The 26,388-nt window shown below is 46.4% G+C and overlaps 1 protein-coding gene across 2 annotated transcripts in view; it reads left to right on the top strand.

The window, feature by feature from the left end:
• The window catches only part of MED27 (mediator complex subunit 27), a 201,810-nt gene that overhangs the window by 1,755 nt on the left and 173,667 nt on the right, over window positions 1-26,388 (top strand). For both annotated transcript variants that reach the window (XM_036856692.1, XM_036856693.1), the window contains exon 2: window positions 551-695. In XM_036856692.1, coding sequence (XP_036712587.1) covers window positions 551-695 — 145 coding nt within the window. The remainder of the gene's footprint in view (window positions 1-550; window positions 696-26,388) is intronic.

The raw sequence follows: 26,388 nt of genomic DNA, 5'->3' as shown, positions 1-26,388 counted from the left end.
TTCTTTGACACAGCCCCTCGGTGGTGTCTTCCCATTCCGTTTATTTTATCTCTTCTTTGTTTTGTTAAGTTTTACCATCTGTGAAGCACCACGTACGAATCTATCTCTGTGTGAATGGTAAATAATCATCATTTATTCAGGTACTTGCTGTTCTGCCAAAGGTACTGATCTGTACGTGGGTCTGAAAACTCCTAGTGAGAAGCAGTGTTATGTTGCATTTCAAAATTCCAGAAAGTCTCCTCTCTCACCACACCCCCTCAGAGAATGATTCGAGTTGTTCGAGGCTGATTTTAGGAAGCTTATTGATTTCATCGCTCTTAACTCTTGTTCTCCTTTAGCACGGCGCCAGAGAGCTCAGTTGCAAAACAAGATCAGCCCCCAGGTAGGGGTTGTCTCAAGTGGCCCTAGTCTTCTTAACCTTTCAGAAAGTATTTCTTCTTAAGGGACTTTTGATGGGCAGTTTGAAGAACAACGGTTGACCAATGTGGTTGGCTTAGCCCTGGAGTTTCAGTGGACTTGGGTTTATTTGCTGTATCTGTTTACTTTTCAGTGAGCTGGAACGTCTGAGCAACTTGGTCGGCAAGCCTTCTGAGAACCATCCTCTCCATAACAGCGGGCTGTTGAGTCTGGATCCCGTGCAGGACAAAACCCCTCTCTACAGTCAGCTCCTTCAGGCATATAAATGGTCAAACAAGGTAAGGGGGACGTGTCAGACATGGAGCTAATACAGGAAAAAACAAGTTTTCTTACATTTCATAAAGGCAGAAAGTGAGGGTTTTTCTTTCCTTGTTTGTTCTTGATTCAGCATCGGGTTACAGAGTTGGAAGTTTCAGACTTTCCCTGTGAGAGATTATGTAGTCCTTTGAAGTCTTTGAGGATTGTTCAGAGTCAGGTGCGTTTAACCTGGTTGCTGGGTGTAGGGAGCAGCTTTTCTGAACCCCGTGAAATCACGTGCAGAATGTTGTGGGTGTGTGTGTGTGTGTGTTTTTCTGGGGAGGACTTCCTAGCTTTCATCAGATACTCAGAGGGGTCCCTGACCCCCAGAAGGTGAAGGACTGCTGGTCTAAGTGTGCAGCCGCTTACATGGTTTATGTTGCTTGGCCTGTCCTCCCCATTGTTGATGGAAGAACATCACTAGAGTACTGTTTGGTAGATTACTGTCTCTCTCTCCCTGCCCCCCGCACCGTGCCGCGCGGCCTGCGGGATCTTAGTTCCCCAACTAGGGATCGAACCCAAACGCGGAGTCTTAACCACTGGACCGCCAGAGAAGTTCCCGTCTCTCTATTTTTTTCTTCATCTTTTTTTTTTTTAATTGAAGTATAGTTGATTTACAATATCGTGTTAGTTTCAGGTGTACAGCACAGCGATTCAGTGATATGTATATGTGTGTGTGTGTGTATTCTTCTTCAGATTCTCTCCCTTATATGTTATTACAAACTATTGAGTATAGTTCCCTGTGCTATAAAATAGATAAACAGCAGTAGGTCCTTGCTGGTTATTTATTTTATACATAGTAGTGTGTATACTATGTATAAAATAAATAACCTCCTAATACGCTCTTTTCTCTAATTATTCTACACCCGTCTGAGGGAGATTGTTCTAAACACTCTCCCTAGAATTTGCTATTCATGGTTTCCTGCAGTAGGCAGGCCCGTGGCGTAGACCTTAGGACAGCTGTAAAAGGAAAACTAAGCTGTAGTGTAAAAATAGCAGGAACAATTAGGCTCATAAGCCTGGGAACAGTTAGTTTGTTTACTAACAAGTTCCTCTTGTTTGGGTGCTGTGGGTTATTGTGTTTTGTTTTTTTGCTGCTGAGAGAAAGCTAGAATATATGTTTGGAACATTTGGGGAAGCTTTTCTCATTAGACTGCTACCTCCCTGGAGATAGTTGTTCTTACAGTTACGGATTGTGAACTGCTCTGCCCCCTCCAGTTGTCCATCATCCTTTTCACCTTTCCTGTGGTTCTTTTCCCTCTCAGGTCTTAAGTGACAGGTGAGCCTTGACAGTATTTCCAGTGTGTAGAATTTTTCCTTTGAATTTGTCTGTAGGAGTATTTAACATTCTTTGGTTTGCAGTGGAACCCTGGCGGCTGAATCTGAGACTCAGGGAGAAACGATTTATTGTGCGGCACTTCAAGAAGGAGCTTGAACTTGGGATGCGTGCATTTAACCTATAAGGCTTGTCCTCCAAGCTCTGGGCTGCTGCTGTTGACAGAGACCCACTTCAGTCTTGAGGATCAGGGTGCCCAGGTGGTATGGGGATCTGTCACTCTCCTGCCCTGTCTACGCCTGCTTCCCAGTGTTGGCCCGATATCTCCCAGTGGTGGAAAAGACACACTGGCAGCTGTAGGTTTGCATGGTCCTTCTACCAGGTGATCTCCAGGTGTCCACACCAGACCCTAAAAACGGATTCTGACCCTGTTTGGTAGGTGGCCCCTACCTACCCAGACAGCTCATTGAGTTCAGGGGGTGGGATTCTCTGACTGCCCCGTGCAGATCAGCTGAAGCACAGGAATTGGGGCTGCTTGGAATTAGATAGAGGCAGGAGAGGACACAGGGCAGACAAGAAATTAGAGATGTCTGTTGCAGTTGCCAGGGCCAGCCATGAGACTGTTCTGGCCCTACGCAGATAGCCCTGCCCGCTCAGGCTGTTCTGTTTGAGCTTCCTTATTTCCCCAGTGGCACGCTTGGACATCTTAATGTGAGTTTCCCTGGTGATTGGGTAGGATCTGATCTGTAGGTGACTTATTTCTGGTTGGACTCCTGGTGGAAAGTCTTGCTTTTTGGTGTTTGGATGTGGAAGCTGTGTTCATGTATCATGTGGGTAATGTTCTTGGAATAGGCTTGAGGGATGGAGACTTTTCAATGGTGGGAAGATTTAGGCTGATCTTGAAACCATGAGTGCGTGGGACTCCAGTGGAAGCGACTGGTTTTAACTTGAAGTGATGACTCTTAACTTTTGAATGAAGGTAGTTTTAATTGTTTGCTGAATTTATTAGAGTATTAAAATAGAAGACCCTGTCCCTGCCCCCCACCCTTGCCCTCAGGTGGAAAAGAGGCTGTGTTAAGGAAAAGAAATATCATGTATGTGGAAATTCTTGTCCTGGAAATGCTAGAGGTTAAAACTAGATGTAGAAATGTATCACAGATTTTAAGTCCCATATGAGCAGTGTGAGTGGCGTAGGGGTTTCAGTCACTTCCTGGCATGGTGCATGCCTCTAAAGTACCTGCTCTTTCACCAGCTTCCGAGTGCCCCAGCAGAGAGGGGATTTTGGAGTCTTATACCATTAATTGGCGAAATAAAGAGAATGATTAAGAGATGTTTAGCTTATCCCCTTATTTTATAGCCAAGCAGACCAAGGCCAAGTGAACCAACCTGCTCATGGCTTCATAGCTAGACTAGAATTTGCCTTTCCTGACGTAGGTCAGTGTTCTTTCCTCTAAAACTTGATGCTGTAATCAGGTTTGGCTTAAGGTTTTGACTATAGCAAACATTTTTCCCCCTTTAACCTTCATCGCAGGAGCAATTCATATGTTATGTTTTATTCATGAACTGCTATCACATTTTACTCATTCTTAGTGGTTTACTGAAGGATGGAGATGGCAAATACATGGGACGCGGCCCTCAAACTGTCACTCTTGTCCAGGGCAGACATCACTGACCACCCTCTGTATTCTTTCCTGCTAAGGCCACCTCTGGGCTCACAACTCTGTTCTGGGGCTAGGCAGCCCCTGCCAATTATTCGAAGGTGGGCTACAGAGGAAACATGTTTTTTATTTCTGTTATGGTAGACAATGTCCTATTTGACTATTGCTTATTTATACCTTCCCTTACTCTAGAAGGGATTTAAGATCTATTATACGAATACTGGACTTCAAACCTTGAAAGAAAAGAGGAAAACAAGGGTAAGGATGCCTTATGTACATTTCTTTAATAAACTCAAGAAGTAGCCCCAAGAAATAAGCCAGTATTCTAATTTCCAGCTGGGGATATGGAAGCAGCAATGATATGTGTTTATCATGCCTCTCTTACAAATGAAAAGAGCTTTTTAATTGCAAAAGCTTTCATCATTCTTCATTTTACCCTCAAAGAGTTTAAACCGGAAAGTGCATTAATATGTTAGGTGAAGTTTAGGGTAACTTGCCAATGTCAGCTTTCTGCACTGTTGGCTAAGAATTGAAGGAAGTGTGGGAAAGGCTTTGATACCACCCATTATGTGATGAACTTTCTATTTTATGTGCCATTGGCCATAGAGAAGTCTCATTCACGCTTACTGACTAATTTTCTTTAGGGGATTTTGTAATTTTTGTAAAGTCAGTCAGAATATTAATTACATGGTAGTTGGCATAATTGTTAGGATAACACATTTAAAAATTAACCTAAAAAAATAAAAATTAATCTAATCTAATGAAATGATGTCAAATTGCTGGGAGCAGCACTTTTCCCATGCTGAATTGGGGAAAGAATTAAGCTTTCATCTCTTGTGCACCTATAGATTATTGTTCTGTAGAGAGATGACAAGCTCTCGACGACGGCAAAAAATAATTGGCGTCAACGCGGTTCTTGCTGTAAGATAGTGAATGTGAACATAATGAGGAAAGAAAATCACTTAAATGCCCCCCAAAACCTTAATCATCATGACTTGGGATCAGGCACTGTTCTGGATTGTTATTATTATTGCTTATTACGTTCAGATATGCTGAGAGTTAGGCTGAACTATTCTGAAGGCCCCTTTCCGAAGGTTTCCAGTGTCCTGTCTCCAGGCTTTGATTTCCGGCTTTGACTTTCTTCATTTGTTTGTGGCAGGAGCCTGCTTGTGTATTTGCCTGAAAAGGGGGCGAAGACTTCAGCCTTTTCCTGGTGATGTCTCAAGCAGCAAAGACCCCAGAAGTGTCACTTTCTCCCGGGGTTGGGAAATGGGCCCTGAGGAAGGGGCTGGCGCTGCCTTTTCTTTGTTTTTGCATGCTTAATTTTTCACTTTTTTTAGAGAAAGAACAAATTTCAATTCCAAGGGTATTCATTTGGAAAGTCTGAAGACATTTCCTCCACTCTACCCTCCCGAGCTGTTCTTATCAGAACCTAGTTACTCAGTGGCTTTAAGTTGCTATAACATTCATGTCCCTCACATCCAGCCTTGAAGGTGCTCTTGACGTTTTGGCATCATGGAGCTAACGGGTAGGATTGGTTAAAACTGCAACACAGAGCCTTTTCCCTTAGGGGCCCCGTCCTCTTTTAGGTCCCTGAGGAGAGAGACTGTGTCCCTCTCGTTCCCAGGGGGGAGTCTCCAGCGCCTAGCAGGGCTCCTGGTACTCAGTGCATATTCAATTAAAATTCACTGAATGAATGAAAGAATAAGTAAAAAGGGTTTTCTGTTGAATTTTTAATTTACAACCCCTTTTGTGGTTTGCTTGCTTGTATTTTTGATGAAGTGCCGTCAGGACATTTCCATTTTGGGCCATTACTGAGAAACCTAGTTGTGCTACTTGTAGATGAGAGAAAATTCTGAGGTCCTGTGATGGAGGCCAGGGCCAGATCCCAGACGGGTAATTTGGAAGGAAAGGTGAGGTCAGTTGGTGAACTGATGATAAGCTCTTTGAGGGCTGAGGTTGGAAGTTTCATCTGTGTTGCCTGTCATCTGGTGTTCCCTTCCTGAGAGAGCCGGGTTGACAGCCAGTGCTCAGGAGGGGATGGGACTTGGTAGAAGTCCTCCGGAGTTGACTGAGTCAGGCTAATTTGAGCGACAGCACCTGATGTCAGGTGTTCTGCGGCAGCTGTTGTTTTGGCAGAAATGGGAAAACTGGGAAGAGGCGAGTCAACTCCATCAGCCTCTTAGGGATTATCCCACTTGGTGTTATCAACTAATTTCTGTTCCTAGTGTTTTCCTTATCACCACACCCACCCCTGACTCACTCAGGGAATACGGATTCATTCAGAACATAATGAGGAAAGAAAATCACTTAAATGCCCCCCAAAACCTTAAGCATCATGACTTTGGATCAGGCACTGTTCTGGATTGTTATTATAAGCAGAGGTGCCAGGTACCATTCTTACAGGTGTTCTTACACCTAAATCTAACCTTCCTGGCTCCCTGCACTCAGCATGAACTTACCAGCAGAGTGAGTTTGACTGCAGTAGTGACTGCCCTGGTTGGCCTTGAACCCTGCGCCCTTCTCCTCCCTCCCCACCCAAAGCCCTGATACTGTGTGAGCCATTATGAAAAGAACAAAGAGTAACACAACCAAACAGGAAAAAGAACCAAACAAAACCAATCTCCGGGGTTTCTAGATACTGTTGGATTCAGAAGTAAAGGAAGGTACAGTCAGAAACGTCAAGGCTTAACTGTAAGTTCTGGAGTTAGGCTGCCTGAGATATGATCCAGCTCTGCACTTAACGCTGTGCCTTGAACACGTGAAAAACTTGTTTAAAGCATTCGTTTCCTCGTCTGTAAAATGGGGGTAATACAAGTATTTGTATCATAGTGTTATAGGGAATATTAAATGAAATAATGCGTATGAAGTGCCTTAGGACAACTCACATGTCATATGTGTGTATAAATGGTAGTTATAATTCCCGGCACACTAAGCATATGTGTGTGTTTGTTTACGGAGTGGCAGTATTGCTCAGTGGTTAAGAGCATGGGCTTCAGAGCTAGACCACTTTGGTTCACATCCCAGCTCTGCTACCTGACAACAATGAAGCTTCCCTCTCTGTGCCTCAGTTTTCTATTCTTTAAAATGGGGACGATAGTTGTACCCACCACAGAAAAATATGTTGAGACTAAATGAGGTAATATAAGTACAGCACTTACCTGGCACAGAGCAAATACTCTCTAGGGGCTGGTATTATTATCTTAACAAAGTGGCGAGGACAGACTCCCAGGCAGTGCGAGCCTGTCTTCCAGTGACTTCCGCTGTATCACACAGCCTCCCAAGCTTGACTTTAGTATATTCTTCTGAAATTCTACAAATTAGATTCTTTTAGGTAATCAGCACCTTTTCCCCCTGAGGAAGCCTGGGCATAGATATCAACAATTCACACATTAGTATGAATTAGTGGGAGGGGGCTCTTTCCTCATAAAACCTGGAGGTTTGGGAGTTTGGTGAGGAAGATAGCTAACCTTTTGGTAACCTTTTGATATGGAGCCAGGGGTTTGGATGGGATGTGGGACTTGAGGGATGGTGAAGACAGGGTGAGGGGCCTGGGAAGAAATGAGGAATGCGGGGATGGCAGAGAAGTTGGTGAGAAGGGCTGTGTCTTGCCCAGAGCAGACCATCTGTGCAAACTGAGGAGGAATCCTCTTACTTTGGCACTTGATAAGGCCTTGCCCCCAGAGCTCAGAGTTCCCATTGGTCTGTAGTCCTCTTACCTGGTGGGGAAAACATCATAGGCTAGTCTGGGATTTCTAGCGTTGTTTCTTTAGGAAAATGTTTGCACACACGGGCCCGTGTAAAAATAAACACTTGGATTATATCCATTTTGTAAATTGGGTGCTCATTACAGGCAGGGCTCTGGAGTCGGACTCTGTTGGGTTTGACTCCCCGGCTTTGTGAGTTGGGGTGAGTTCCATACCTTCCCTCTTTCTCAGCCTCCTCATCAGTCAAAAGTAGATAATAACACTTCTGCCTTATAGGGCTGTTGTGAGGACTGATGAGTGTAATACACCTGAGGTACCCAGAGCAGTGGCCAGTGTGTAGTGAGCGTGCAATGTTGTTAGTGCTTCTTCTTACTCCTTTTAATACTATTGGTCAAGCTTTATCGAGGCAGCGGTAGTCATGAGAACACTGGACAGAGTTCTCGAGAGGCTGGGATTTGGTTTTGGCTGTCTGCTATCCAGCTGTGTGCCCTTGTGCCCGTGGCTTTGCTCCTCTGGGTTCTAGCTTCCTTGTTGGTAGAATGAAGAGCTGGACTGAAGATCTCTCGAGTCCCTTTTGGCTGTCACTTGGGAAGGAGCAGTGGAATCATTTATGCATTTCCGTGGTTTTGGAAATGAAAGTGTAACCCGGGGAGTAGAGGAGAGGAATTCTTGTCGAGTAACGTTTCTTAAGCACAACTGTTGTGTACGCTACAGAACATCTCAGAACAGACCAGGACAGAGCAGCAGCCCTAGAGGCCCTTAGGGGAAGATTACCTTTCAGAGGTTCTCTAGACAGCAGTAGCCTCCCGTAACACACCGAGTGAAAGCCGTCATGAAAATCACCTGATGCCCCCATAGTTCTAAGTGGGTTCCACCCCAAGGCTTTGGCCTAATTCCATATCTTTATGTTCTACTTATTAGTTGTGGTTTCTGAAAATTGTCACTTTGTTGTGGCCTGGAGTCAGATGTGTGATTCCCTCCTTCTTTTTCTGTAAAGGAGCAGGAGCTCTGTTGAGAAGCTGCCCTGGGCAGGCTGCAGAGGCTGCTGGCTGTGTGTCGCACGTGCCCTGCAGGAGTCACTCTGTCCGGGGCTGGGGGTGAGGGTAACTCAGCCTGAGTCCCTCTTTGGCTGTCTTATAGTAGCCTCTTCTGGGCTGATTGGGTTTGTGTGGTTTGCCCAAAGCTTTGTGTAGATTGTAACCAGAGCCTGAAAAGGGCACTTTCTCTTCTCTTCCAGGAATGTTTAGTAGACAGGAAATTGTCCCATATCATTTTTGTTCCTGGTAAGTTGCACATTGACGGTGGGGAAGAAGGTGTATCATTACAAGTGCAGAAAGAATCTGATGTTACGCCTCCCCTTTTGCTTGTCTTCTTTTCTTCATGGCGGGTGTGAGCTGGGAAAGAGCTGAGAGATAACTAGTGCTTCTCTCCTGTGGTCTGCGCCTGCTCTGGGCCAGCCCGTCTGTTTTGCCGCTTCACTTGCCAGCCGTACACGGATGACACCGCACTGCAGCCAGCCTAGAAGCTCGCCTGAGATCCTGACCCCTGTGTCAGAGTGCCCGCTGGACATCTGCACTGGGAACTCACAGGCTTCTCGGGCAGAAGGAGCCCAGAGCTGAAACCCTGCCCCCGCCCCCAGACCTGCTCCTCGTGGTGGGGTGCCCGGACCCTCACACCTGCTGGCCAAGATCTACGGATGCCGCCTCTCCAAAACCTCTTAGTCTTTCCTCTCCCCCTTGACTGGCGCTGTCTGAGCCCAGGCCCCCCTTATTGCTTGGGGCAGTACCACTGCCTCCCCTCTGGCTTCCTGCCCCTTCCCACCCACTGCAGCCATTTTCCGCTCGGCAGTTCCCAGGGACCTGGACAAAGAAGACACCTGATTGGTTGCTCCTCAGTGGTTGCCTCCATCTCCCTTAGGCTTAATTCCAGCTCCCGGCTGGCATTGGGAGGCATTTTAGTTATTGCACCCAGGGGCCTGAGTCCAGAAGCAGAGAGACCTTTGGCCAGACTTCTTAGCCTCAGTTTCCTCATCTGCAAAATGGCACGAACAGTCCTGCGTCTTAGGGTGGCTGTGAGGATTACGTGACTACTCCCTTGGGTATGCAGCACAGAGCCTGGCAGATGACCTGTTTACCATCAGCAGTCCGGGTGCAGGGCCTCACGGTCTGGCACCAGCTCCCTTCTCTAGCCCCCGCCCTTCCTTCCTTCCTTCCTTCCTTCCTTCCTTTCTGGGGGAAAAAACCCCTAAACTTTTTATTGTGGAAAGTTTCAAATTACACAAAAGTAAGAGAATTATCTAATGAGCCATTGTCTACTCAGAATATTTTGCCACTCTTATGTCATTGATTTCCACATCCCCCTACTCTCTTTCTTGGGGGTCAGGGGTGAGGGCTGGAGTATTTGAAAGCAGGTCCCGACATCATGTCATTTCATTGAGAATCCTTCAGCGTTCAGCTTCCTTTCTTCCCACTTTCCCTGCTCTTATTTTTGCCAATTCTCGTCTGCAAAATGCATTGCGGTTCCCCAGGATCTTCGGATCTCAGGGTCTTTGCACACGCTCTTCTTCCTTCTCCCTCCTTTCTTTGGAAAAGTCTTAGTCATTTAGGTCTTAGACTTCCTCTGGGAAGTCTTCTGAGATGTACCCAGATTAGGTGCCCCTGCGTTTACACCTGTGACAGCTTTTATCCTCCTCTGCCTGTTTGTTATCCCCACAAGGGTAAGCCTTGTCCTGTGTTAGGACTTAGACTTTGGGTGTTATCTAACACCTTTGAGCCTCAGCCTGCTGGACTAGAAAATGGGCATAATACCAATCGCATCGGATTGGTCTGAATGTCTAATTAGAAACTGTATATGAAGTTTCGGGTTCAGGGTAGGATGTATAGTGGCCTTTAGTAAATAGTTGTTATTGCTAGTAGCTATTTCTAAGTACATTGAAGCCTCTAACTCTCTTCCTCTTTCCTATTTAGATGATCGGTTTGAGTTTTTTCCCTTCTGAGTCTGCTGCTATTTACTTGCCCTTGACTTTCTGCAGCTTTGTGTTTTTGTTGGTTGTGGGGGAACTGAAAGGGAGGAGGTGTGGAAGGGAGCGCGGAGAGGCTTTATGCCTTCTCTGGCGGCCATGCCCTAATCTTAAGGACCTCTGGGCTGGGCTCAGGAGTTCGGCCCGTCGGTCCTGTGCCGTCAGCATTCGCCTTCTTTTGCAGCAGCCACGTGTTTGTTTGGGAGGCTCCAGCAGCCTCTCAGGAGCTGCTTGCGGCGCTCCCTGGGCCGGGGCCCTGCTCCGGCTGCTGCTTTTCCTCGCTGACTTGACCAAGTGACCGAAACTCCCAAGACCCTCACTCCCCCCGGGGACAGTATACTCATCTAGTAGGTTCTGGCAAGTCAGTAGCTTGTTGCACCGTCAAACTTGCCTCAGCCCTGTGGATTGGAGGCTCTTTCTGAAATCTCTAGCTTCGTTTGTGGCTGCTCCGCTAGACGCAGCCCGGTTCCTCTGGGAGGAGCCCAGAGATTAAAGCGCTGCTGCAGAGAAGCCTCCAGAATGACCAGGCGGAGCTGGTCTGGTCTGTGTTTCCCCACAGGCTTTCAGCAGCTGCACTGATGGCGCTGCCGCAGCTGCTCGCCCTCCGGGTCCGTCCCCTGTCCTCGAGGGTTGGGGCTCTGGTGTCACTTTGAAGGCCTCCCGTCGGGGACACAGTAGACACCCGTAATTGAGCCCCCCCAACCCCTCCCCATATTTCCAAACAGACTCCAGGCGCTGTGCCTCCTCTGGCCAAGTGTTAGATCTCAAGGGGACCTCCACGATCAGGTGGGGCAGCGCCCCTCCTTTTATAGAGAGAGTGACTTGTCCAAGGGCCACACCGCCAGCCCTCTAACTGGGACCCGCAGTGTTCGGTAGCCTGAAAAGGGAGTGTCATCCGGATGTCCAGGCAAGCAGAGAGGTTTCTCTCGCTGTTGAAGCCCATTAAAATATCACCATTTACCTGTGGTTTTGTGTCTGCTGATGCCCCTGTCAGTGAAGCAGCAGCAGTGGTCAGTCCACATGCCGTATCAGAGGGAACCATGGGGGTGGGTGTGACCCATAGACAGCTGCAGTCTGTGCACAGACCAACACTGCGCGGGGCCCAGCCCAGGCATGGATGTGGCTCAGGGCAATTGCCTTGACCTCCGTGAGCAGAGCAGCCCCAGGCCCCGCAGATTCAGAGAGGCAGGTACCCTCATCTGCTTTAAGCTCCAATGTGATAAGTATGGTATGAGAAGTTGGGATCTTAGCAACTAACTGACATATTTGCTGGGCATGTCATGAAAAGAAAGGTACTGCCTTGGAGCCTCTTATCCCCTTCCTGGCGTGGGTGGGGACTCCAGGGATGACTGTGTAAAGATAAGCCCCCTGCCCACTTTTCCCCTTTTTAACAGGAATTGTACTTAGTCCTCCAGTGGGTTCATGGGATGCCAGTTGCTCTTATTTTTTCCCCGTTTGGATGTTTCTGTGTGTTTTAGGGTTAGAGGGTTACATCGTACCATCATGATTTTCAGTCAGTAGACTTCTCGAATTATCGATCACTTATTAGTAGTTGCTGCCACTGAGCATTTGGGCTCGGCGCTCTTCTGATGACCATACACAGTAGATTTGGAAGCGAGAGAGTCTGCAGGTTTTGAGTGTGTGCATGCATTCATATGTGGGAAAGTGGTTGCACTTGGTATAAAATGCTCAATCATATTAATTTCCAAACTGCTTTTGAGTAGTGTGCTGTTTGCTAGGAAATATCTAATCCATCTATTGAACACGTGTTTATTGGGCATCTACTATGTTGCAGGCACTGTTCTAGACACAGTGAATGAAACTGATCAGTTCCCATCTTCCTGGAACTTAGCATATATCCAGTTCGCTAACTTGATCAACATGCCCAAAGCACATGATTTTAATAATAATTCTTGACTCCACTATTGGTATTTTTTCCCCCTTAATCAGTGGCCTTTCTATGCCTCAGTTTACGTGTCTTTACTGTCAGAAAGGAACATAACTGATAGGGCGCTGGGTGACTTAATTGACACCTGTAACTTATCTAGAACAGGGCCTGAACATAAAGGAAATTTTGTCTTGCACTCCTGAGATCTTAAATATCATCCTGTTTTTATAGTTTGGTGCATTTTAATTCTGTTTTGTGCTTAACGCAAATGCAAATTTATTGCTGTAATATACACTTTTCTGGTTTGTTTGCCCTTGGCATGTCACCAGTTTGCCCATATTCTGCTGTAGCCTAAGGTTGTGCTTGTTTTTTCTTTTCTTTTCTTTTTTAATAAATTTATTTATTTTTATTTTTTATTTATTTTTGGCTGCGTTGGGTCTTCGTTGCTACGCACAGACTTTCTCTAGTTGTGGCGAGCGGGGGTTACTCTTCGTTGCGGTGCACGGGCTTCTCATTGCGGTGGCCTCTCTTGTTGTGGAGCACGGGCTCTAGGCACATGGGCTTCAGTAGTTGCAGCACACGGGCTCAGTAGTTGTGGCTCGTGGGCTCTAGAGCGCAGGCTCTGTAGTTGTGGTGCACGGGCTTAGTTGCTCTGTGGCATGTAGGATCTTCCCAGACCGGGGCTCAAACCCGTGTCCCCTGCATTGGCAGGCGGATTCTTAACCACTGCATCACCGGGGAAGTCCCAGGTTGTGCTTGTTTTAAGGGGTTTTCATTGATTTTAAGAGGACACTAAATATATATCTTATATTTGTGTCCAAAGGCAAAAAAAACAGAGTACTGACTTTGTTGCCACCGTTGACATGAGACCTGACCTGTTTCTGTCCTAAAGGACTCTCCATGTGTTTTTTTTGTTATGGATTAGTGACTACAAAGGGTGCTACACATTTGTTATTCTCTCTTATTTGTCAATGGGTCTGTTTATTTTCATTTTTATTTTTTTTGGTCTCACCATGGGGCTTGCTTGATTTTAATTCCCCGACCAGGGATTGAACCCCGGGCCCTGGCGGTGAAAGTGCCGAGTCCTAACCACTGGACCGCCAGGGAACTCCCAGTGAAGGGGTCTGTTTAAATTTCATTTAAATACCTGGAGCCCTGAAGGCTGATTTTGCCTGTGGGTGAGATTGGCCCTGCGCACTGACTTCAGTGTCTTACCAGGGGCGAGCTGGGGCCTGCCGCCTGTACTGTGTCCTCTCCTGTTGCCTGGCCACTAGCTCGCTATTTAAAATCACACTTGATAATTCAGTATGTTTCCCAGAGAATGAGTTGATTCAAAATCCTACATCATCCATGGTGTTTGTGATGAGAATTTGAACCACCCGGGTTTTAAGATAAAATGAATTCTCGACCTCTGTTTCTTAGTGAGCAGAAAATAATGAGGCAGCCGTTGAAGGGTTTTGTTTAGTGATCAGGTGGAATTGTATTTTCTTTCCTGTGAAAATCACTGCGATGGTTTCCGTATGTTATATAGTTCCTCTCCAAATTTTGTCCTCTTCACCTGAAAAATGCGTGTGAAGACACTTATTTTTCTGGCCAGGTAATGCTCTTAGCGCGGGGCCAGCACAGAGGAAGCCCTTGGTGGGTACGCGTTTCCTTTCAGCGCTGCAAGTTCCCGTCCGCCATGCCCTCTCCCCCATAACACTTACTTTGAGCCAGTGGAGACATTGCTGGTTAACTAGATTACCGTCAGCTTGGTTTGGGTAGCAGAGGTGCTATCTAAATGCCTTTAAAATGTTCCGCGAAACCTCAGAGGATTAGAGGCCAACGCTCTCCTATCCTTGTTTTTCCCAGTCTAAAACAGAGCAGTCCATGTTCATTTTAATTGCTTGGATGAGCTCAAACATTGAGATTTTAATGCATTTTCACAGTAGCTCAGAGAGCGTCACCACATTATCCTGCTGGCAGTTCATTGGAATCCTCGGCCAAAATGCCATGCTTGGGGACCTCAGCTTATAGAACCGGAGTGTGGTAATTTCCTAGTAAGATGTCTTATGGGGAATGTTGCCTTTCCTGTTGAGATGTCCTCCGAATTGTGAAGTGTTGTCCTTCTCAGTCACAAAGTGATGGGCACGTATGGCTTTTGAGGAAGGTTTTCAGAGCTTTTGGTTCGCAGAGGGTGGAGTTGCTTTATTCTGATGAGTCACAAGATGGGAAAGGGCTCTCGTAAGCCTCCAGTTTGTTGTTGATCCTAAAGGCACATTGACAATATCTGCACCCCGGTGGGGTCTGGAGGGCAGTTCCCAACGACTGTACCTCCACCTTCTACTCCCACTCGTCAGATAAGGCCAGCCTCGTAGGGAGTTGGGGACTTGGGAGCTGATGGCCAGGGGAGTGCTGGGAACACCGGCTCTGGGGTGGGTTAAGGACAACCAGCAAAATCAATCAGGCAGCATCCCTGCCTCCTGGATTTCACTCCCTCTGCACATCAGCTGCACTGGACCCTTACACCTCCAGCACTGGGGTCGAACCATGGCTTCTAGTGCTTGGCGTGCGCTTAGTAAGTGTTTGTTGCTAAATGGATGAGCGAATACTCCCACCCTCCTTCAGGGTGTCTTCTCTCATAGCCAGGACATTTGCAGAAGCCTCCTAACTGGCCTCCCTGTCTCACCACCTCCTGTCTCTCCCCACATAGCATCAGTGATCTTTAAATGTGCAAGTTTGATCTCACAAGTCTCCTGCTTAAAATATGGTGATGATTTCTTCTTGTGCTCAGGATGAAGACAGACTCTGTAATGTAGCTGGTAACGGTCTGGCTCACATGGTACCCCAGCTCCGTACTCAACCTGCATGCCCTCCTGCCCTCCTGCTGTTGAAGTGGCCTATTTGAACAGGCCCCACCCCTCTTTTTGTTTGGCTAATATTCTCTCACTTTATTTTTCCATATTTGTTTATGGTCACATACTCGGGAGAGTCTTTTCCAACTCCCCCAGTCAGGGTGAGGTAACCCCCCTGTACTCCCGCAGCCCCCCTTGCCCACATCGTGGCGTGATTCGCGATGGGCTGTAAGTACCAGTAGCTGGGACAGGGGATAGGGGCGCTGCCCGCCTCTTCACCAGGCTGTTTCCAGTGTCTAGCGAGGCCCAACAGAAGAAGACAAACCAACAAAACACTTTCAGTTAACCAAGTAGCTTCCTTGTCTTTGAAGTCAATATTAAAATTCCAGTGACGTGTTTTTGAGGGGGAAGGTGGGGTTGTAGGGTTCCAGGTCCCACTTTCCTTGATGTTTGGGTAGGAGGTGACTCTTAGCCGCTCTATTTCCTCGGTGCACAGCTGCTGAGATGTCTTTATTTGGTTTGTGCATTCCACTCACAGCCTGACTTACTGAAGGATAATGCATGTTAAGTTTGTTTTTTTTTTTTAACTAGTTTGGGGATACAAACAGAAGGCAGATTATCTTATTTTGAGGCAGATATGAAAAGGGCAAAGAAAGGAGACAGTGAACGTTACAGAAGTGTCTTATACTGTATTTCAGTACTTCATTTTTTTATTTTTTGGCTGTGCTGCGCGGCTTGCAGGATCTTAGTTCTCCAACTAGGGATCGAACCCGGGCCCTCGGCAGGGGAAGTGTGGAGTCCTAACCACTGGGCCACCGGGGAAGTCCCTGTTTCAGCACTTTACAGTTTCTAAAGTGTGGAAGCGTTCATCATCTCATCCAGCTGGAGAGGCTGTGTAGCGTAGCATTAAAAGCAGGAGCTCTGGGACCAGATTGCCTGCCTGGGTTCAAGTCCTGCTTCTTCTCTTTACTACTTGTGACCTTGGGCAACTTACTCCTGTTCCCTGATCTGTAAAATGAGGTTGATGACAGTATCTCCCTCAGGGCTGTTGTGAAGATCAAAAGCTTAGTATATGCGAGGGGCTCAGAAGAGGGCTGGTATGTGTTAGTTACCATCGTTATTGTCACTGTCACCATCGTCATCATCATAACTCTGCCTCTTAGCCTTATTTTACTGAAGAGGGAGCTCAGATTCCTAAAAGTTAAGAGACCTGCCCCAGGCCAGCGGGTTGTAAACGGCCGGGAAGAGGCAGGGATCATCTGACTTCAGATCCCTTTATTCTCTAGTGTGCCTTTGCTGTCTCAATGGCACAGATGCAGGGCAACTGCTTTCTGTTTGGAGAACATGGTGGTGTCTTTATAACGAGGGCATTGTTAGAAAATGGCTCTTCTTTTAGGTAAAATCTTTGGATAGAAACTTCCAAAAGTTTACTAACTGTCTGTGAGATCTGTGACCCCGAGCATTTTTATAAGTCACAAAAGTCATTATCTGTAATCTCATTTTAAATATATATATGTGGGCTGGCAAAGGAGAATTTCTTATGTGAGTTGTAATTCCCTAATTTAACTATATTATGTCATATTTTCAGGGTTTTGTTGTTGTTGTTGTTATCTTTAAATTTGAGTTGCTAAAACATAACTTAGCTCCCCAAAGCTTCAGGACCGTAGAAATGATCTCTGATCTTGGTCATCACAACAGTACTCATGCATTCCTACGGCTTCTGCTGGCACGTGGCCGAGATGTCATAGAAATAATTGAAGCATTTGATTGGAGGGGGCATTGAATTATATTATATATATTCTGTGCCTGTCGGTTGTCCACTCCCTCCCACCCTGACTGCTGCTTGCCTGTTTTTGTTTGATAAAATATATGTCATCAAATAGTAGCTCACAAAAGGTAAGAGTCCTTAATTTGGGGTCTGCGGTCAGACTTCTGTTGGGTCGTGAATGTATGTAGGTCCATTTTTCAGGAGAATAATCCTCAGCTTTCATCAAGATCCTTTCAGGGGTCTGTGGCCCCCACAAGCTCAAGAACCACTGCCACAGAGAAAGAAGTATTGGTTTTTTCTTTTTCTTTTAAATTTGCATACAAAGCATTTTATTAATAAACTATTTACACCCTTCTTATAATACAACAAATTTTGTAGTGATTTAGCATGTTATACTTTATAAAAGCTTATTATAGAATATTCAGGGACTTTCCTGGTGGCTCATTGGTTAAGAATCTGCCTGCCAATGCAGGGGACGTGGGTTCGATCCCAGGTCCAGGAAGATCCCACATGCCGCGGAGCAGCTAAGCCCGTGCGCCACAACTACTGAGCCTGCGCTCTGGAGTCGCGAGCCACAGCTACTGAAGCCCACGTGGCACAACTACTGAAGCCTGTGCACCTAGAGCCTGTGCTCCGCAGCAAGAGAAGCCACCGCAGTGAGAAGCCTGCGCACCACAACGAAGAGTAGCTCCCACTCGCCGCAACTAGAGAAAGCCCGCGCACAGCAACGAAGACCGAATGCAGCCAAAAATAAATAAATAAATAAATTTATAAAGAAACAAAAAAAGTATAGAATATTCAAGCTAAAACAATATGGTTTAAAAGTCTGCCACATCAAACTTCATCTGCAACCTACTACCAGCATAAGTATAAAAAGCACAGTCTTGTAACAAACATCAAGAGGTCTAGGAGCATTGTTTTTTTGTTTGTTTTTTAAAAAATTAATTAATTAATTTATTTATTTTGGGGTGTGTTGGGTCTTCGTTTCTGTGCGAGGGCTTTCTCTAGTTGCGGCGAGCGGGGGCCGCTCTTCATCGCGGTGCGCGGGCCTCTCACTGTCGCAGCCTCTCTTGTTGTGGAGCACAGGCTGCAGACGCACAGGCTCAGTAGTTGTGGCTCACGGGCCTAGTTGCTCCGCGGCATGTGGGATCTTCCCAGACCAGGACTCGAACCCGTGTCCCCTGCATTGGCAGGCAGATTCTCAACCACTGCGCCACCAGGGAAGCCCGTTATTTTTTTATTTTTTTTAAAAAAAATTTATTTATTTAGGCTGCGCCAGGTCTTAGTTGTGGCACGAGGGATCTTCGTTGCGGCATGTGAACTCTTAGTTGCAGCATGCATGCAGGATCTAGTTTCCCAACCAGAGGTCGAACCCAGTCCCCCTTCGTTGGGAGTGCAGAGTCTTACTCACTGGACCACCAGGGAAGTCCCCAGGAGTATTGTTATTTTTATGTCTACAACCTCACCTCCAGCTCTAACTGCGGTGGGCTGGACAGACCCTCCCGAAGCCAAGCCCTAGAACCCTGGGGGGCAGGGCTGCAGGAGTGTGCTGTGAACCAGGCGCCTTCAGTCTTTTTAGGCTTGGCTCACTTTGTGGTTTGAGGACTTCTTCCCAGAGTCCAGGTTCAGCCTGCATCCCTCACGGCTTTACCCATTCCTTGTCCCTCCTTCCCGTGGTCCCTCTCCTCCTGCCTGTGCTTTCTTTCCTAAAGTATCTTTCAGTGTTGCAGAAAGAGTCTTGTATCAGTCCTTTGTAGAGGAGGGGTGACTGTATTATCTGGAGCTACTTGTGGGGTGACAGGACACAAAGGCAAAACTCGTGCATGCCTTCTTCTGAAAGAAAATAGAAGATGTTTGAGACAGTTTGTTTGAAAGTTGAATTTGGAAGCTGAGTAATGGAGTGTGATGGGTGGAGAGTGTAAAGGGTTTCCTGCAGAGAAGCTCAGAAAGGGTGACACTCTGATGCAGGTTCCAGAGAGACGTGACCATTGAATGGGACTGTGCAGGGGTCCCAGTCGGAGGGCAGCAACAGATGCTGTCCCTGTGTCCTTGTTCTCCCACCAACTGCAAAGAAAGATGTTTATCAGTTGGCTTGATGGGTATAGATGGAGCTGACAGCCGAAAAGATCAAGGTGGTGTTTTACCACTTTTCTGTCAACTCTTCTCCCTTGTTCCTTTGACCCAGCTTCTTTGGGCTGTGTCTATCTGCTGGTGGCCATGGGTTTGTGTTTCTGCCAGATTGTGTGTCGCTGCTACTTCACCTCATAGCAGGGACCCGCTTACTAATTCTACCATGAATCTCTACACATGGGATCATGTTCATGCAAATCAATTATTCTTTTACAAAGAAATGGAAACAGTTTTCGTTCCTTTGTTAATATTTTTTCTACCTTGAACGTCCTCTCCTCCCCTGACAGTGTAGCTATGTATCTAGATTGATCCCAGGCTCTGTGGTTTGTTCACTGGGTGACCTTGGGCAGGTCCCTTGGTCCTTGAGTCTCAGTTTCCACATCTTTTAAATGGGAATCATAATAGTTCTTACCTCCTTGGGTTACCAGCATTAAGTAAAGACCTTCGCCCAGGGCTCAATAAATGTTAGTTCTTAGGAGTATGCTAATGAAGTAGATTAGCATTGATCCTAATATATTGATAATAACCTGACTTCCAAGTGAGGGGGTCGGGTGAGAGAAAGAGAGCGTTCCGGTCACACCTCTTGGCAGACAAGAGATCTGGCTTGAGCTGGGCTTCAGGCAAGGCGTATAATGGCTGCTTCCCCTTGATCTTTGCTTTCCCGAGGATTTATTTCCAACCGTGGTGTGTAAATGGCTGTGGGCGTTCAGGCTGTAATGGATCTTGTGTTTAAGGCTTCCACTGTTACAGCTCAGCGGAGCCCTCCCTCCGCCCGCCCCTCTGATTGCCACCTTGGCTCCCCTGCTTGGGAGTGTGACTGGCTCTCTTCTGCCCCCGTCACCTGCCAGCTCCGATTTGGGGGCTGTGAAACGCAGCCCTGGTGCTGCTGGCAGGTTGGCCTTAGGAGAAGCCAGACGCTGGAGCTTGCCAGCACAATTTGTACTTTGATTAATTTATTTAATCTAACTATCTTGTATCAACCTGTGAGGATAATTATGCACAAATTACTGTTTAAACTTGAAGCTTGTCTCCCTTGAACCGAGCCCCATGCTGGTCTGTAAGCTCTTCACTGAAGTCACTCTGAGGGTGATTCTTTCCCCTCCTACCCTCCCTGAGATACAAGCCTCTCTCCAAAGTGAACACTCTAGTTAGAAGCTTTTAAGAAAGGAGAAACACTTGTTTGGCTTCTGATCCCAGAGGTCTTGTTTGACTTGTGGAGAACTGTTCTCTCGGATCCTTGCATGGGAGTTACGTTTCATTTCTCTCTGATGTAGTGAGGACATCTAGCCACTACTGTTGCTTCATCCTTTCAGATAAAGCGGGATTTCCAGAATGCGGCTAGAGTTTGTGGGTTTGTTAGTGCTTTTCAGGGTTGGGAAGGTAGTGTGAATTGTGAGGGGTGGCGCCTTCACCAAATAGCTTCTGTTTTATTGACTGTGAGATGCCGTTGATTGTAAGACACATCATTACGTTATGTACCACCGAGAAAGAGCGCTGCCAAAGAGAATTTTCAGATGCATCTTGATGTCAGAAGGTTTTAGATAAGTGAAATATGGTATATTGATAATGGAACTGGTTACAAAATCCTTAACTTTTGATGCATTTTCACTGAAGTTGTAGAGATGTGGATTTGGAGGGCCCAGACATTTTTGTCAGTGTCCTTTACATGACCTTCCAGTTGCTTAAAAAAAAAAGTAATGCACTTTGCCTCTCTGTGCAGTAGGAAGAGGGGACCGGAATCCTTATAATGCATATTGTATCATGCTTTTTATGTATGACTTTTGAATGATCTCATATGATCAACATATTTCATTCAGCCTGATATTAAGATTTTACTTTTAAGCTGGTGACTAAGTCTCATAAAATTCTTAATGTTAAAAAAATAGGATTGTCACTTTTCATATTTTTTCCCTTGAGCACAGAATATTCCATTGTATTTGTTGCCTCACTGGAAGCCATAGTGGTGACAACTTCATCCTTGTTGTCAAGGAGGGGCTGAGAAAGTGGAGGGGGACATCGATTATTCAGCATCTTGAAGAAAGATAAACTTGGTTTTCTGCCTTCAAGGGGCTTATGAGTCCTAAACTCAGGGAGTCTCTTCGCTTTGATGAGTAATGTTAAGGACCACCTGCTAGAAAATCCCAGATATATGCAGAATTTTCTAGTCACTGGCTAATTTAATATCTGAGAAATTGAAATTTTGGCTTCCCATTGGCTTTGCCACGTGCTTATATTTATCCTAGAGAAAATGAAGTTTACTGAGGTCCCACCTAAGTTATCCCTGATTATTTCAGGCAGAAGGAAACTGGCTACAAACGCAGGAGAATATTTAAGTGCCCAGCTCTGTGTTCCCTCTTTAAGGCACACCTAGCACTCCTGGAGAAATTGCTCACAGCAGAGCACAGCCCAGAGTCCCATCCGTGATCGCATTTGGACCTCCCAGAGACTTGCAGAACAGGCCAGTTGAACATGGTGGTCCCTGCTTGCTTGCTGGTGCAAAGGCAGGTCCCTTGCCTGAACCCTGAAATGGCCGAGCCCGGGGCTCTTTCCGTGATCCCACCCCCCCTCTCTCCCCTTAGAGGTGGATGAGACCCAAACAAGCCCCAGCACTTTAAATAATCCTGCTTAATGGGGTTGGCTGAGGATTACCTCACGTGACGCAGGCTAATGTTTACTTTTACCTTTTCTAGGCTTATCTGGTTTCAAGGAAAATAAGCAAAAGGGGGGCATTTAGTGGGTGTTTTATGGGACCAGCAGGCAGGAAATGGAGCCGGGGCTTCCAGGGGGATGGCACTGAGAACCGGAAAGATGTCAGGAACCAGAGCAGTGCCTCTGCCTGTCTCGGCACTCTAGGCCTCACGGTCCCTTGTCCCTGGCTCATTGTGCGTCTCCATCAGGCTTTTCTGCCTGCAGATGGGTGCACTCGGTCGAGCAAGACAGCTTCATGGCCTTGGCGTTTACATCACCTCAGTTGATGTGAGCAGTAGGGGCTGGACGAAGAACCTTGCAGTTCCACTTTCCACGAGGGAATCTGGAGTCAGCTGTCTGTTCTGGTCCAATGAACGTGCCCATGGAGTTGGGGCGGGCAGTTCTTAGCGGAAGGAGTCATGCTGAGCCAGTCGGAAGCTTCCTCTGCACGTCATGAGTCCTCGGGGACCATGGCTATACCTTCCTCTCTTACTCTGAAAGTCAGAAAGTTGCTTCTCTGAAACGGCTCATGCCTGCTTGGCAGTTGGTGATGTTTTCACCCAGCAGTTCTCATGTAATCGCTGGGATGGGGGATGGGTCGCCGTCTGATTATTGGCCAGGGCATCCACTGATGAGGCTGAGGTCTGCCCCTCCTTTTCCCTGTCATGACGGCCCCAACCAGGAGTCCGTTCAGATGTAGCAAGATTAATCTTTATTTCTCACGGGAGCAGTGTGTGTTGTAGGACTAATAATGAGCTGTAAAAACTGCCATTATTTGTCCTACTTAATGAAGTTACTTAATGAAGGCATAAAATAGACAATATGCCATAATTACCGTGGTGGAAATGGGAGCGAATGTTATGTCAGTTATGTTTGAGGGTAAAACTGCAAAGCTAGGTGCACAGAATATGACACGATGATTGAGCACTTGGGCTCTGTCTGATGCCAGCTTCAAGCTCTGCCCCTCTGCCAAGTCCTTCCTGGGTGTCCTGGGGGTGAGCGACGAGCCCCTCCACGCTTCCTCATCTGCGAAGGGGGCCTAACCGTGACAGCTTCCCCACTGGGGTGTGTGCGGCTTCTGTGAATTCATATGCCTACAGCACTTACAGTGGTGCCTGGCATACAGTAAGGGCTCAATAAATAGCTCCTTTTCTCAGCAGGACTACTTGTTACAATTGCGTCGTGATGGAGGCTTGACTAAAAGGAGACTTTTGTGCTCTCTGTGGATTTAGTGGTCCTGGCTGCCCCATTGACCCAGTGAACGGGTGGATGATGAGGAGTCCTCCCTCCACTGGTATCGTATTCGTCCCCATGCCTTCCCCTTCCTAGCGTTCTGTCTTGGAGGCAGCTTAGCGGTGCTGTGAGTGGGCGGAAGGCATCTTAGCAGCAGGTTTCATTTGTGGTTTGGAGTCCGAGTTGACCCACATCTAAATCCTTGTTGGTTTAATCGTCTTTGCTGTCCTGTTTGGTCTTGTAAATATTAATTTTGTCTGGTTGTACATGTGGTTTTCAGTGGTCCCAAGGTTAATTACTGTATTTTGTTTATAAAGTTCTCATAGAAGGTGAGGCACATTGTGGAGGACTTACAAAAAGCTCAGTCCTGGTTTAGGCCCGCAGACTTGCAATCAAACTTGATGAGCATTAGTGAAAAAATAATCTCTAGTTCTTTATAGATTTGGCTCACGACCTTTCTGCCGGAGTCTTCTGTTTCAGGAAGTATTTGGAACATAGCTCTTTTGCGCCTTTTCTTCTTTGTTGACGAAAGTGAGGAGTACCTGATCTTGTCTCCTGAGAGTGCTCGGGACAGCCCCAGCACGATCCTTTAGGACATGTTTCTGGACGGCCTTGTGCGCTGGACCCTGCGGGGCCCTGGAGAAGACCAGGTCCCGCCTTCGCAAGGCCTCCGGTGCAGTGAGAGGTGAGCAGGACACATCCGCTGGGTACAGAGCAGAGGGCCATGACCACACCGGGAAGGCTCCGAGGGCCTCTGAGGGTCTTTTGGAGGAGACGACCCTGGTCAGTACACCCTGAAGAAGACTGGGAGCGGGGGGGTGGCGGGCGGTGTTGACCTGCCCCTGAAAGATGTCTGTGCTTTTGACAGGCAGACCTGGAGGGTGGGGGAGAAAATGGGAAGAACAGTCCAGGTGGAAAGGGCAGTGTGAGCAAATGTTAAAAAAAACAAACAAAAAATTAAGGTGCTAAAAAACTAGGTTTCTGAACTTGCCAATCTGAAAAAATGAGATTCCCATACCACCTTCTTCTTCCCATATCATTTTTACTTTTGATTACTTGATACCTTTTAAATAGATTAACTTTTTTCCTTAGTATATTTTCTTCAAAAAGGAAACTTTCTGACTTCTTTAATGATTAATTATGTATGGGTTTTCTAATAGACATTGTAATGCAGAGCTACTAATGTGAAAAACAGTGTTCACCTGGGGACAGCCCAAGGCTCAGCTGGTAGACACCATCTTACACACTTTGGTGACCTCTGTATTCTGCTAATGAGACTCGACTGGTTTGCCTGGAACATAACGCACACAAGAACAGTAGGAGAAGCAGAGCAGTAACATCGGGATTGTGGCACCAGAGTTTCAAACTTGCGTTCTAGAACCTGGCTTTCTGGGTTCATAGCCTGCTTCTGCCATTTCCTGGCTGTGTGACTTCTGCCATGTTGCTTAATGTCTCTGTGCCTCAGTTTTTGCATGTAAATTGGGGTAATAGTGTCCTCCTCATTGAGTTATTGTGAGGATTGAGATAATATCTATAGATTACTCCCTGTAGGGTTTGGCATGTAGTAAGCACTCACTAGAGTGTCCGTGTCCGTGTGTTTAAGAAAGAAGCATTTTCCTCTAACCAACCTGCCTATTTCCCCCACTTCCCCGCAAGCCCCCGTCTGTGTTCAGATCTTTGGTGCTTAGTGTAAAGAAATTAGCACCTCCCGCCCTATTACTTTCTTTTCCTTACTGTGTTTTTCTTTATAGCCTAGCTAACAGGTTTCTGAGCCACCTTTCCGTGGAATTATTAAGGGGCCGATTCATAAAGAACAGGACGGAGCAGTAATTCCGCTTGACCTGGAGTGTGGTGTGGAGAATCTCACTGCTCCTCAGCTTGACTGGGTTTTGTTATGGAGAGATTTTTTTTTTTTCTCATTGTGTGTATATTTAAGTCTTACCTTGGAAATGTTACTTATGCGCAGAGTTATTAGGCTTTAACCTGAGAGCCATTGTATATTTCAAAAACACACACACAGTGCATGACTACTAGATAGCCACTGTGTGGAATTAATCTTTCATTATGAAACCTCAAAAAAGGGACTGTTTGCAGATTAAATGTCAGCCCTTCTCCAAGATGTTTTGGTTTTGCTTGTGAAGCAGAAGTTTGTAGACAAATAGCTGACCCCTTTTAAAGGAAATGTAAAAGAATAAAACTGTCTTAAGGCAACTCTCCTGGAGTCAAGAGATCCGGGTACTCGCTGATGCTGGTTTCCTCCTTCACGGTCCCTTTTCTGTGTGGCCATCCATCTCTGCTTGTGACAGCTTTGCTGTGTGCAGCTTGCGTGTATCACGGCCAAGCTAATGCTAGGGCTGGATGAAATAAGTCAGAAAGTGAATGGTAGCCCTGTTACTCTCTCCTGTTGCCCTTTTTCCTGGACCACAGTTTGTTTTATTTTATGGTTCCTCTTTTGCACAATTGATCATAAGCTGAATGCCCCGTCACGGTTAAGGTGGCAAGGGAAGGGGCCCTTTAGGCTCCTCCATTGCAGTTCGTGTGGCACGTGACATACTCATTTTAGGAATCCAGAGCAGTGCTCACCAATAGCACTTTCTGTGATGATGGAAATATTCTCTAGGTTACTCCTGTAACTGTTGACATGTAACATGTATTATTGACATGTAACTTGGAGTGTGGCTAGTGTAACTGAGGGACTCCATTTTTAATTTTTTTAAATTTAATGTAAGTAGCCACATGTGGCCAGTGGCCACTATATTGGATGACACAGATCTAGAGGCTGGAAAGAACTCTGGGCCATATAGACCAGTGCTATAACCCTCCTTTTTATTTAACTGTGTGTATTTCCACAGTCTTGATGTCTGGCTCAGGGATGTGGGCAAGAGATGGCATAGGTCTTTGAAAAGTATTGTAATGATAGGATGAGAAAGAAAGCGGACCCTCAGTTAAAGGGTGTCAGTCTGTGGCTAAGACAAGCCCTCTCTTCTCCCCAACGCTGTCAGATTTTAGAAAGAAGTACATGTGGCATTTGGGCTAATCCTTCCAGAAATCCATGTACCAGCCAGCTGTAATTCTACTCCTTTCTTTCCCACTCGAGAAAGCTTACTGAAATGCAAATGAGTGGCAGACATGTTAGAGGGATAACCTTGAATCTGCTCTGTTTACCAGTAACTAATTGACCGTCTCATGTACTTTTAACTGTTACTGGGAACACATTATTTGGGATGCATCTCACAATCGATTATAAACGCTACTGTCTTGACACTTCAGTTGAAAAGGATAGATGGATTAGAGCGTTGGCAGCGGTATGTGTGTGTTGGGTGAGGTATATGTGCATGGGGGGGTGTGTATATGCGTATATATATGTATATGTATGTATGTGTTGAATCTGGGGTTTCCTTGGGCAAGTTATGATTGATAAATGCTGATTGAGGCCATCACTGAGTCTTTTCAATCATTCATCCAATATGTAT

This window comes from Balaenoptera musculus, chromosome 6 (assembly GCF_009873245.2).
Source record: "Balaenoptera musculus isolate JJ_BM4_2016_0621 chromosome 6, mBalMus1.pri.v3, whole genome shotgun sequence".
NCBI lineage: Eukaryota > Metazoa > Chordata > Mammalia > Artiodactyla > Balaenopteridae > Balaenoptera > Balaenoptera musculus.
The sequence above is the reverse complement of the archived record's forward strand: the minus strand, read 5'-3'. Positions and strand labels throughout refer to the sequence as shown.